Raw genomic sequence first — 12961 nt, 5'->3', positions numbered from 1 at the left:
ACTCACTTTACTGAAAGCTTCACTCTACGTTTGGGACTTGTTCTTTAAGTGTGCCTCTGCGACTTCAAACATTTCTTCAAAAGTGACGTTGTGTTTTTGAAGCTAGGTAACACACAGTGACTTGATTAAATATTTTAATCTATTTACTGGACTGGAAACAGTAATGCGTTAAGATTACTTGTTACTGAAAAAAAGGTCAGATTTGATTAAGTAACGGGTTACTGACATCACTGCCTGCCAACCATAAAAGGTAGAACCACAAGTAGCACAAGTAAATATATCTGATAATTTGACTCCTAACAAGAATTTAGTGCTGCACACGCGGACACAGCAAAACAGTGTAGAACGGCTATGGATGAATCGCTGAGCTTAGTTTGGTGCTAACTTAGCAATTAGCATAAAGTGAGAATAATTACGCTATGTCATTATATAGTACACATAATACAGTACACTGCATTACAATTGAGTAACACTGAAGCAGTGGCAGGACTTTCAAATAGACATATTTTTACATTACAAATTAGAAATTGCTCTGTACCTGCTGTGGGAAGCATGATTGGGCGGAGTGTTCCGTGTAACCGAAGGAGGGACCCTCGAACACGGCGGATGGCAGTTTGAGGCACTCCCTCAGAAAGTGATCAAATCTGGACACAGTCATTGCCCCATTGGAGTCTGAAATCTGAGAGAATATATCTAACACACACACACACACACACACACAGTTAAGCACAGAAGGGATTATATGCTCTAAATGCAAAAAATGCACAACCAAGATTTTTAGTGTAATGTAAATCACATTTTTTTAGTTCAATGGAAGAGCCTTTAAACAACATCCTCTTCATGACAAACATTTTTGGTGAAAATATTGGTTAATATTATTTTACACTGGTTACTATAACATTAGTTTTTCTTTTAAGTCAGGGTCAGGGTAATTCCAGAGTAGAACTGGACAATATGGACAAAATATATATCATGACCGATTTCGTACTTTTGGTTGAGACAATACAATTCCTATATCGATTAGGGCTGCAGCAATTAGTCTGCGTAATCGACAACGTTGACTATAGAGACACACACAAAGTGAGAGAGTGGCAAATCCTGAGCGTCCTGATTGGCCTCTCCTTATTCTTAGTTGACCAATGAAGTTCAAATGTGGGTGGGACTTGCAGCGCGTAAGACAGCGGTAGAGAAGCACAAACAGTGTAGTAGTAGCACTGTGTTCATTAAAAACAAACAAACACATTTAACTCCACAAAAACACTCTACAGTCAGTCTTTACTAGTTCTGTACTGAGTTATTACCCATTGTGAATTAAATTACTGCAGAGAGCTGCTGAGGTGAGTTTCAACATTAGCTGGTTATATGCTATGTTAAGTTTTATGTCATAGTAACTACAGACTTCAACTTCAATAAAAAAAAATATATATATATATTTTCTAAAAACAAACTAACTTTTCAAAAAAATGATTTGGGGGCCTAAATGTTTAGCTTTCCTCACCAGCGGGAAGTACAAATTGAGGACATGACAAGAAATAATCACGACTATTCGACCTTTCATTTTTGGAAGGTGGCAAGAAATTAAAAAAAAAAATACACTAAACTCCTCCCACACAGTGACCGGCACAGAGCACTGACCAAGAAACACAAAAGATTCCTTTATACTGGTCATACAAGCTGGTCTGCATGTAATTGCATGTGTAGTCCACAAGGAGGCGGTGCTGCTTCACAGAATACAGATTGTACAGGTATTTTGGGTAGGCACTAGGGGAGAGGCTTGGTAGCAGGTGAACAGGGGAAATACTCACAGCGCAGTTTGTCTACGATCTTCCCTGAACACATGATAGCCAGCATCATCTTCACTGAGAACACAGTCAGCCTCCCCTGACCTTCACTGCAAAACACAAACCATCAGAACCTCTGAACACAGATCATCACTCCTCAAACCACATACAGCATGCAAATTCATTCAAATTGAAGTAATTCAAAATACAACAATACAGCACCACACACACACACCTCTCGTGTGCAGCCAACAGGAAGTTGAGTAGTAAGCTGATGCTCTGCTGGACGTTGATCTGGTGGGTGGTGGGCAGGCGTTTGTTGAGCTGGAAGTAAATGGAGGAGACGATGGTCTCCAGTCTGGACACACTCAGTTCCGTGTTGTGGTCCAGTGTGTTCAGTCCATTATCCCGAAAAGCCTCGATCATATTCCACACGTCCACCAAGTGTACTAAAAAGAGACAGTCCGAATATTACAGCTAAGCTTCTCAGTATAAGGCGCACTTAAAATCCTTTAATTTTCCCAAAAAATTGGTGTACATTTAAATCCGGTGTGTCTTATGTATGGATTTTACCAATGAGTTTTTAAGAAGCAGTAAAGCCACTCTTCTAAAGTACAGTGTTAAACAGGAGTTTCAGTTTAGTTCTCCAGCACCAGGGCTGGAGTAGCATTAGCATTAGCCCCTAACTGCTATTTCCCAGTTCAGATCAGCTTCTAGCCTGCTGCTAACCCCGGCTAGCGCTGCTGGAGCAGTATTAAGATTAGCCGCTAATCACGCTAACTGTTTCATTGTTCAGATGTGAGTATATTGGGCTGTATTCTGTGTGTTTAGTGTGTTAAAACAAGCTACATGGGATGAACTGCTAGCTGATATCGCCATGGTTTACTGGAACACTCATGGCTCCTCAGTGTAGCTCTGTCAGGCGCCACTAGCCGCTAATGCTAATGCTAATGGTCCAGCCTGGTGCTGAAGAAATTTGGAAATCTAAGCTTACTGTAAATAAACTGAAGCGCTTTACTCACTCAAACAATTTTTAGGAGAGAAATATGTGTAGATTTACGTCCAGCTCTCATTTGACTTTAAAAGAAAGTCTTTTTTATTACAGTTTTGTTTACTTAGCTAAGCTTTACTTAACTTAGTTAGCTTCCTTATAGTCTTTAAAATGTGCCTTATAGTCTGGTGCGTCTTATGTATAAAAATAGACGTTCATTGATAGTGCGCCTTATAATACAGTGCACCTTATAGTGCGAAAGATACGTTAACAAACCCAGATGCTGTATCCACTTGTCACTTACCAGCACTCAAATTACTTTAAACGTTCAAATCAGCATTTTACATATTTGTGAACCCTTTCGAATTTTCTATGTTCTATGTTATGCATAAATATGACCTAAAACATCATCAGATTTTCACACAGGTCTTAAAAGTAGATAAATAAAACCTAGTTAAATAAACAATACAAAAAATATTATACATTGTCACTTATTTATTATAGAAAATGATCCAATATTACATATTTGTGTGAGTGGCAAAAGTAGGTAAATCTTTGTTTCAGTATCTGGTGTGATCAAAAAGCTTTCAGTATCTGTTGATCAGTCCTGCACACCGACTTGGAGGAATTTTAGCCCATTCCTCCATACAGAACAGCTTCAAGTCTGGGATGTCGTTGGGTTTCCTCACATTAACTGCTCACTTCAGGTCCTGCCACAACATTTCTATTGGATTAGGGTCCAGACATTGACTTAGCCATTCCAAAACATCCACTTATTTCTTCTTGAACCATTCTTTAGTAGAAATAAAGATATGCTTGGGGTCGTTGTCTTGCTGCATGATCCACCTTCTCCTGAGGTTCAGTTAATGGACAGATGTCCTGACATTTTCTAGAATTATCTGATATAATTCAGAATCCACTCAACACCTGATTGTCATCCCATTGATTGAAAACCTCTGACTCTAATTTCACCTCTCACAAATATGTAATCTTGCATCATTTTCCTCAATAAATGAAAGACCAAGTATAATATTTTGTCTCATTTGCTTAACTGGGTTATCTTCATCTACTTTTAGGACATGTCTTAGAACAATTGATGATGTTTTAGGCCAAATTTATGCAGTTATGAAATATAGTAAATTCTAAAGGGTCCACAAACTTAAAAATGTACCTAAATTATTATCATATAGTTTTTCCTACCTAAAAGACAAAATTAAAAATAAACAATGAAGAGTGGTTGAACATTTTCCTCAGGACAGCGTCTTTATCATCACACGCTGTAAATTATTTTCTTTAAAAAATAATCATTGGCTTCAACAATGCTCACATTTGATTTAGGATATGCCCAGTCCTCCACCAGAGGGCAGTGCAGAACCTGTGTTGCTAATTTTGGTGCGAGTTTTATTATCTGTTCGGTCTGAAAAAGGAAGCAAAGAAAAACTACTGCAGCTGGTGTGAAGCTGCTCCAATACTGACCTTACTACATTCGGTTTATGATTAACATTTTTATAATGTTACTGAAAAAAAAAAGTTACAAGTCGTTAAGTAGCATACTGTACCAGAGCAGTCAATTTCTCTGGGAGAAACCTAAAAGGCATAAGTAGTTTCGGATTAAACTATCAAGCTTAACCAAGTTTGGCCTAGCCTTCTATCCTAATAACTTGTGGGTTAATGCAAGCTAACACAGGAAACATTGTAAATGGCTTACAGGTTTATTTGACACCACATGAATAAAAGTATTGGGATCCTGCTTAGTCTTTGTTTCTTCTGAATTCAAGGGTTAAAAAAAAATTTGCTGCTTTTGTTGGAGTACTGTCTCTACTGCACAGGAAAGACATTCTACTATATTATGTTGCACTGTTGAGGATTTGAGGTATTTTTCGCACTATAAGGCACACTTAAGATCTTTTCATTTTTACAAAAATCCTCCTTTTATCCGGTGCGCTTTAAGTATGAATTTTACCAGTCAGGTTGTAAGTAGCAGTAAAGTCCAAATTATAGTGTCATTCAGGAGTTTCAGTTTAGTTCTCCAGCACCAGAGTAGCATTAGCATTAGCTGGTAACCATAATTGTCCCGTTCAGAGGTGGATATTATCGGCCTGTAATTTTCTGCTAACCCTGGCTAGCACTGCTGGAGCATCATTAGCATTACCTGCTAAACGTGCTAGCTCTTTCACCATTCAGGGGGGAGTCTATCGGACTGTAGTCTGCGCACTTACCATGCAAAAACAAGCTGTGTAGGATGTGTGCCTTATAAAACTGTGCGCCTTATAATACTGTGCGCCTTATAATGCGAAAAATACAGCGAGTTATTAAAGTCAGGATTTGGATGATCACCACTTTACCTCATTTCCAACTACTTAACTCATCCCAAATAAATGGAATGGACCACATTTTTTTACAGCCATGGGTGTAACTTAAGTAGCTGAATGCATTTATTACAAGAGCGATCCACAAACATTTAAGAATATAGCATAGGTCAAACACAGGCTAAGTCTGTCCAAGAGGTTAAATTCAGGCTAACATTAGTTGACATAAGTAAAATATGTGGGTATGAAGTTTTAGACACAGTTCAATATTGCATTTAAAAAAAAGATTATTGTGTTTTTATTTATTTCTGGGACTATTACAAATAAATCTCTACAATGTTTATATGTGGTTTCTGTGTTAATAGTTGAAATAACAATGCTTCAATTCACAACTGAAGTGTTTTAAGTGTAGTGTTATCATTAGGGCTGAACGATTAATCGTTTTTTAATCGAAATCGCGATTTGAATGGACGCGATTTTTCAATCGCAGGAGCTGCGATTTGAATTAGCCAATAGCCTGCAAGTGTTTCCAACTTATGTGGTTAAAAGCGCCTGTTCTGTGTCTGAGAGGCTTGTGTGTGTGTGTGAGCACACCGCCTGCTCTTCTCCGATTGGCCTGATGCAGCAGGGGCTGGATTCATTTGAATATTTTTTTCACTGGAGGGCGGGGCTGCGTTCAACGCAACGAAGCCAGCATGCACTGCCGCTCTCTCCATTGCAGCTACATCAGGGTGAATTAAATTTAAAGTGGCGCTTGGACATGAGTGGAAGACTTGGATAAAATAATTTAAAGCCAGGCGGACACTGTGCAATTGTTTAAATGCGTTGTAGAGTTCAGATTGTCTGCGAACCCGAACCTGACTTGATGCCCGAACTCGCGCCGGGTCAGCAGAGAATTCCCTCCGCTTTCCTTTGCGCTCTGTCAGATGGTGCTCCAGAAAATGGTCTGTGAGGTAGATCTGTTTTAATACAACAAATCACACTATGATCTTTATGATGTACCACAAGTTACACTGTTATAATCACACAGTGCTGCACGCGTGTCAGCAGCTGCAGCTCTGCCTGTTTAAAGCTCCGCGCGTGGGTTAATCGGTTTGCGCCGCACACATCGCCGGGGTGACGACGCGTCTTTTTGGGGCAGAAATAATATTTCTTTATTTTATTTCTGCTATTGCGTGCCGTTTTTCGTTTATATCTTTTGGAATTCGTTATATTGTAATTTTATTAGTATTTGGGGATTATTAAATAAAATATAAAAGTAATATATAAACAGTATAAATAAATATCAGTTTGTACCAGTGTTGGGAGTAACGGCGTTAAAACAGCTTCTGGCCGCTGTGCCTGTGGTTTGGCGTGGTGAAGTGAGGCACAATTGTGACGATTTGCTGCTCTAATCAATTCAGTGATTGCCGTGGACAAGCCAAGTTCCGAATTAAGGACGTTAAGCTCTTTTTAGCTGCTCCGATGTTTGTGGTGCTGCTGCTTTCTCTTTTAGAGCTTAGATTTTCTGCCCGAACCTGACCTGACCCGAGGACCGACCCGAAATCGGGCTCCTATTTTTATTTTATATAAAGCTTTGGTGTGCTAATCATAATGTTGCTAAGTAACCAATTATTATTGTTCACTAAAGCGAACGAAATAGCGAAAACTGAAAGTGAAAAACATTTGTGTTAACTGAATCTGATAAAAACGGCAATTAAAAGAAAATAACATAACTATCTCGAACTGTATTTTGTGTTTATAAAACTAACTACAACTAACTGAAATTACTGATAGAATACCCTCATTTTCGTGTTAAATTAATTTAAAAGCGCTGTTGTACAGCGGAGTTGTACAGCGGGCGGTGTTGTGCCGAGCGCGTGGCACCTGGTCCGTGGCGTTAGTTCTTGTGTAAAGCGCTCGCGCTAGCCGCAAAATACGACAGAAAACACTGAGAAACTGCAGAACTATCTATGGGATTACAATATGAGCGCCAGGCAGATGAAAGAGAAACAGCAGATACAGCGTGAGAATATTTACCTGTGAGTAGTAACTCACACCAGAAATCTCTCTCTCTCTTTCTTTCTCTCTTGCAAAACGTGCACGTTTTGGGCCTGATCTAAGCTCTATTCTCTTTTGGCAAGGCTGTTGTTATATTAATACCATTTTAACGGTCATTAGATTGTTGTTTTTGTCCATTATTTTTTTTGTTTATATATACATATTTCCTTTGAGGGTGGCTTGGTATGTTTAATTTCATCCCCAGACGCGTTTTTCCGTTTTTTCCGTTTTTTTCAGTATTACAAGTTTTAGTAATTTTCTTTGGTTGTGTGGAGAATTTCGTTTTATTTTTTTTAAATTCGTTAGATTATATTTTTGTCAACATTTTGGGTTTATTTTCGTTTGTTATTTTTCTAATAGTAAATGTATAATTGATTTCCTTTTTTGATGGGCGAATATTAAAAAGTAACGCGATTAGTTACTTTTACTGGTAACTAATTACTTTTATAGTGGAGTAACTCTGTTAGTAACTCAGTTACTTTTTTGGAGAAGTAATGAATAACTATAACTAATTACTTTTTCAAAGTAACGTGCCCAACACTGGTAGCTACCAGTATGAAGCTAACAGCTAAAAACTGATTTACTTTTAAGTTCATTTATTTGTAAAAATGCATCTCAAAACTCAAAGAGTTTAGGATAAAACCGATATTTTGCTTTTTTTTTAGCTTTTCTGCTAAGGCATTACTGTCCACAGCGGACCAGTCAGTTACTGATGTTGCAGTTATACCTTTTGTGCATGCAAGCATTAATGATGCTACTTTTGCATTTAATGTGCAAAAAAACTGATTTACTTTTAAGTTAATTTATATTGTAAAAATGCATCTCAAAACTCAGACTTTACAGTTACTGATGTTGCAGTTAAACCTTGTTATTTATTTTGTTGTTACTTGCAATTTAAAAATAAAACTGAAAACTGCATTTAATCTGAGATACCTGTGAATATTTTATGTGGAAGAAGTTTATAAATTTATTTGATAGGTATGGTAACCACTAATACAGGTTTAGGTTTTTGATGGATTAAAAATAATCGCAATTTAAATCGCAATCGCAATATTCTGTGGAAAAATCGCAATTAGATATTTTGCCCAAATCGTGCAGCCCTAGTTATCATCCTGTAATATAATGCAACATTATATTGCAGTGGTTTTAGCTGGGATGAAGGTGCTTTATTGTTCTCGGCTGTACTCACATTTGCATTTCTTCTGGACAAAGCGAAGCTTGCAGGCCGTGCGATACGTGGAGAGTCGGATGGTGTCAAAATTCTGCGTTCCTGAGACATTACAACCCAAAATAAAAGGTTAGCAGCCGGCACTGTTCCATATTTAAAAAGCACAGGAGCCAGTTATAGTCAGGTCAAGAAAGCCTTAGGGGGTTTAGGTTAGCACTCACTCATCTCCATAAAAATCTGCCTCTTCTCCGCCATCGTCTTTCCTCTCCTTCCTCCTTCTTCAATCATCCTGAGAGAGAGAGAGAGAGATGAACAGAGAAATATACATATGGATTAGATTGAGCATCTGTGGCATAACATGAAAACTGCTGTTCACAGACGCGCTCCAACCAACTTGGCTGAGCTTGAGCTGTGTTATAAAGAAGAATGGGGCAAAAAACCTCTGTCTCTAGATGCACCAAGCCAGTAGAGACAAACCTTAAATAACTTGCAGCTGTAACCGCAGAGAAAAGTGGCTCTACTAACTATTTACTGTATATAGTGGGGTGGAATACGTTTGCATGTCACACTTTTCACAGAGTTTATTTGGTGTTGTTCTTTCACTTAAAATCTTAATAAAATACATTTAAGTTTGTGGTTGTAAAGTAACAAAAAATTGCAAATGTTCAAGGGGTATGAATAGTTTTGCATGACATTGCATATGCAGCTCTGGAAAAGTTAAATACCACTTCAGTTTCTGAATCTGTTTCTCTGATTTTGCTATTTATAGGTTTATGTTTGAGTAAAGTAAGCATTGATGTTTTATTCTACAAACTACAGAAAACTTTTCTACCAAATTCCCTAATACAAATATTGTCAATTAGAGCATTTATTTGCAGAAACTTAGAAATAGCTGAAATAACGACAAAAGATGCAGAGCTTTCAGACCTAAAAAAAAACAAAGAAAACAAGTTCATATTCATAAAGTTTAAGAGTTCAGAAATCAACATTTGGTGAAATAACCCTGTTTTTTAATCACAGTTTTCATGCATCTTGGTATGTTCTCCTCCAACAGTCTTACACACTGCTTTTGGATAACTTTATGCCACTCCTGGTGTGAAAATTCAAGCAATTCAGCTTGGTTTGATGGCTTGTAATCATCCATCTTCCTCTTCATTATATTCCAAACGTTTTCCATTTGGTAAAATCAAAGAAAATCAAGCTTTTTTAAGTAGTCTTTTATTTTTTCCAGAGATTTAGTTTTTGATTTTTCAAGTATTCATTTTTATTTAGTTCTCATCTCGTTTTCGTCATGAAAAATAGGTCGTCAACGAAGATTTTTCGTCATAGTTTTCGTATATTAAATTAACACTGCAACAAAGACAAACACCAGGCCGTCTGGACGTGTGATGCCTCATACAGTGCTGATTTGCCTTCACACACAGATTAATTGGTTGCCTCCACCAAGACAAAAGCAGAACTTGTCACTAAAAATGACCTATTCAGTTGTTCTTAGCAGTTTCAAACAAATACCCACCAAGTTTCATTTCTGTTGGTTCGAAGCCGTCTGGGTGCAAAAATGTCAGTTAGGAGGCTGTCAATATATTACATTATTTATATGATTTAACAAAATCCTTCCTGCATGAAAACAGTGACTTTCAGACAGACCTTGTATTTCCAACGACAAGCATTTCACACTCGCCCACACATCCAGAAACACACAAATACAGGAGTATGAACTGAAGATCACTATCTCTGAGAGTTCAGTAATTCATGCTTTAAATCATTAACAAAACTCAGGTAGTTCATGTAAGCTCTCAGCACTGCTATCATGTACAAGTGAGATTACTGCTCTCTCTCTCTCTCTCTCTCTCTCTCTCTCTCTATTCTTACACTGTACAGTGTTTCACTGCTTCTTCCCTCAATCACTCGTTCCCTCTCACACACATATGCACGCACGCACACACACATTCCTGAGGGGATTTAAGAGCTTCCCAAGAGACTTATCCATAATAACCTGAAACAAAGAGGCATACATGAGTTTGCAACAGCATTGTAAAAAGAAACACCCCCCCCCCACACACACACACAAAGCACCTCACACACCATCCATCACAGTCACGATTCCAGATTGTGTATCCTATTGTTACTGAGTCCTTTCACTCCCCCAACATTTCTCAAGATCCTTCATTCACTCAGGTTTGTCCATGGTCATATTAAATACACAAATCAGCCACAACATTAATACCATCTTTTCAATATAATTTATGTCTGTCTTTTTTGTTGCTGGGGAGGGATGGATTCCAAAAGACAAAGCCAGCAGTAACTTTTTAAGCACTTTGTGCTACAATAGCAAATTTCAAGGTAACAGATTGGCTAGCCTTCACTCCCAAAAAACAATTACTGTGCCTTAAGCGTGATGACCTTGACACCAGTTCGCTGGTTCTTCTTTTTGGTTGGTGTGTGGTACAAGGTTATTATTGTTAATGTAATAAAAACGAACGAAATAACGAAAACTGAAAGTAAAAAAACATTTTTGTTAGCTGAAACGAATTGAAAAAAAAAGGTAACTAACTAGAACTGAATTGAGATTTTATAAAAAATAACTAATATAAACTTAAATTACAGATAGAATATTCTTAATTTTCTTGTTTGTTAATTGATATATAAGCGCTCTTTCTACTCCAGCAGTTTTACTCATGGTCCGTGACATCAGATAGCCACCAAATAACGGCAGAAAATACTGAGAAAGCTGCAGAAAAGTCTGTATGGGATTAGAAAATTAGTGCGAGGGAGATAAAAGCATGTGTCCTGTTGTGAAACAGGAGATACAATATGTGAGAAACTCCATAAAGTCTTTTTTTTTGAGAAGCGGCATAAGAGCGCTAACTGTGAGTACATTTCCCAGCCTGACTCTGAGAGTAGCTCATACACCAGAACACCTCAAGCGGGAGGACGAACTGATAAATATCTCTCTTTCTCACTCTTATTCACACACTCTAAAAAAATTATTCCCGATAGTTGTGTTCACTTGTTTGAGGTTATATATGTGAGGTACAGTATAGTTAGTTCCTCACTGATATGCTAAAAATCTGTATCTGTATCTAATGCTGGGGGTCCATTTCTTACTTTATTTTAGTTGATAATGTATTGAGTTTCTGAGTTTCATTATGTGTTTCTCAGATTGAGCTCTCTGAAAGAAAAAAAAAAAAAAAAAACCTATGCCAACATCTCAGTGTTAACACACACACACACACACACACAACATTCCGGCTGCCTGTAACTCACAGCAACCCTGGATCTTGCGTTCCACTCCTCCCAGCCTTCATTAGCACTAATTAGCATGTCATCAGCACAAATGTTAGGACCCAAGCGCTAATTTATCTCTGACTGCTGACCTTAGCTTAGCTTAACCTGCAGGAAAGTAAACATTGTGGGGCCGAGTTAGCAGGTCTCTGTGATAAAGTACAGAGAGGCTACCTCAGCTACAGCCCTCACAGTACTATGATGCTAACGCTAATATCAGGAAATGTTAACATAACTGGATAAACACAAAGTAGATTTTGTTGATTTAAAAACAGGCTAAAAAGCATCAAGAAATCAAAGGTGAAGCTAGTGTTGCTTTTAGCCTGCAGGCTAAAAGTAAAAACAGCACACTGGTTAACAGATGAACTGGTTAAAAGGCTAAAAACAACCTTCTATCTAATGTCTTGAAAGCTAATGTTATGAAACTTTAGTGGAAGGAAATTGTTTTTGTTGTCCTGTTTATAGCTAATTTTTTAAAATATGTATTTAAAAGATCAATCATGAACAGCTAACATTCTGCTCTAACAGTGTCGCAATCTGAATGATCTTATCAAAAACTCTACACTGGTATGCCAAATGTATATGGATATGGAGCTAATTTCGTGTCCCATTACTTTTGCACTGTCCCATGGAAGCTAAAGAACTCAACATATCGTTGCTGTTCAATACAAAACATGTATCATCGAAACAGCTGTGTGTTTTTTTAGGGTTTGGTCTATAGAGAACTATGACAACTAAAGGACATTTAAGCAATTATACTAGTTGATTTGTTAGCAGTAGATGTGTGGAAATGTTTTATTGGATTGTTCTATATATAACCTTTCAATACAGCACCAAAAACAGGGTAAATAAAAAAGGCATTTTTCAGTACTTTATTAAACCCTATAAGCAGTAATAAGGGAAATGTGGTTAACTGTAGCATTATTCTGTGATTTTAGACTGTATTGTTGGCCTGTTTATAATGAAAAATGTAAAGGGCAGCTAATATTTTAAAAATATGTACAGCTTTGGAAAAAAGAGACCACTTAAAAATGATGAGTTTCTTTGATTTTACCAAATGGAAAACGTCTGGAATATAATCAAGAGGAAGATGGATGATCACAAGCCATCAAACCAAGATAAACTGCTTAAATGTTTGCAACAGGAGTGGCATAAAGTTATCCAAAAGCAGTGTGTAAGACTGGTGGAGGACAACATGCAAAGATACATAAAACTGTGATTAAAAACTAGGGTTATTCCACCAAATATTGATCTCTGAACTCTTAAAACTTTATAAATATGAACTTATTTTCTTTGCATTATTTAAGGTCTGAAAGCTCTGCATCTTTTTTTTTATTTCAGCCATTTTTCATTTTCTGCAAATAAATGCTCTAAATGACAATATTTT

At 37.3% G+C, this 12961-nt stretch overlaps 1 protein-coding gene across 8 annotated transcripts in view; it reads right to left on the bottom strand.

Annotated features, from left to right (window-relative positions):
- The window catches only part of dtnba (dystrobrevin, beta a), a 66602-nt gene that overhangs the window by 30328 nt on the left and 23313 nt on the right, over positions 1-12961 (bottom strand). For all 8 annotated transcript variants that reach the window (XM_022683171.2, XM_049467057.1, XM_049467061.1 and 5 more), the window contains 5 exons: positions 8511-8578; positions 8311-8391; positions 2017-2230; positions 1806-1891; positions 539-693 (listed from right to left, as the gene is read on the bottom strand). In XM_022683171.2, coding sequence (XP_022538892.2) covers positions 539-693; positions 1806-1891; positions 2017-2230; positions 8311-8391; positions 8511-8578 — 604 coding nt within the window. The remainder of the gene's footprint in view (positions 1-538; positions 694-1805; positions 1892-2016; positions 2231-8310; positions 8392-8510; positions 8579-12961) is intronic.

The sequence above is a fragment of the Astyanax mexicanus genome, chromosome 1, assembly GCF_023375975.1.
Source record: "Astyanax mexicanus isolate ESR-SI-001 chromosome 1, AstMex3_surface, whole genome shotgun sequence".
Taxonomy (NCBI): domain Eukaryota; kingdom Metazoa; phylum Chordata; class Actinopteri; order Characiformes; family Acestrorhamphidae; genus Astyanax; species Astyanax mexicanus.
The sequence above is the reverse complement of the archived record's forward strand: the minus strand, read 5'-3'. Positions and strand labels throughout refer to the sequence as shown.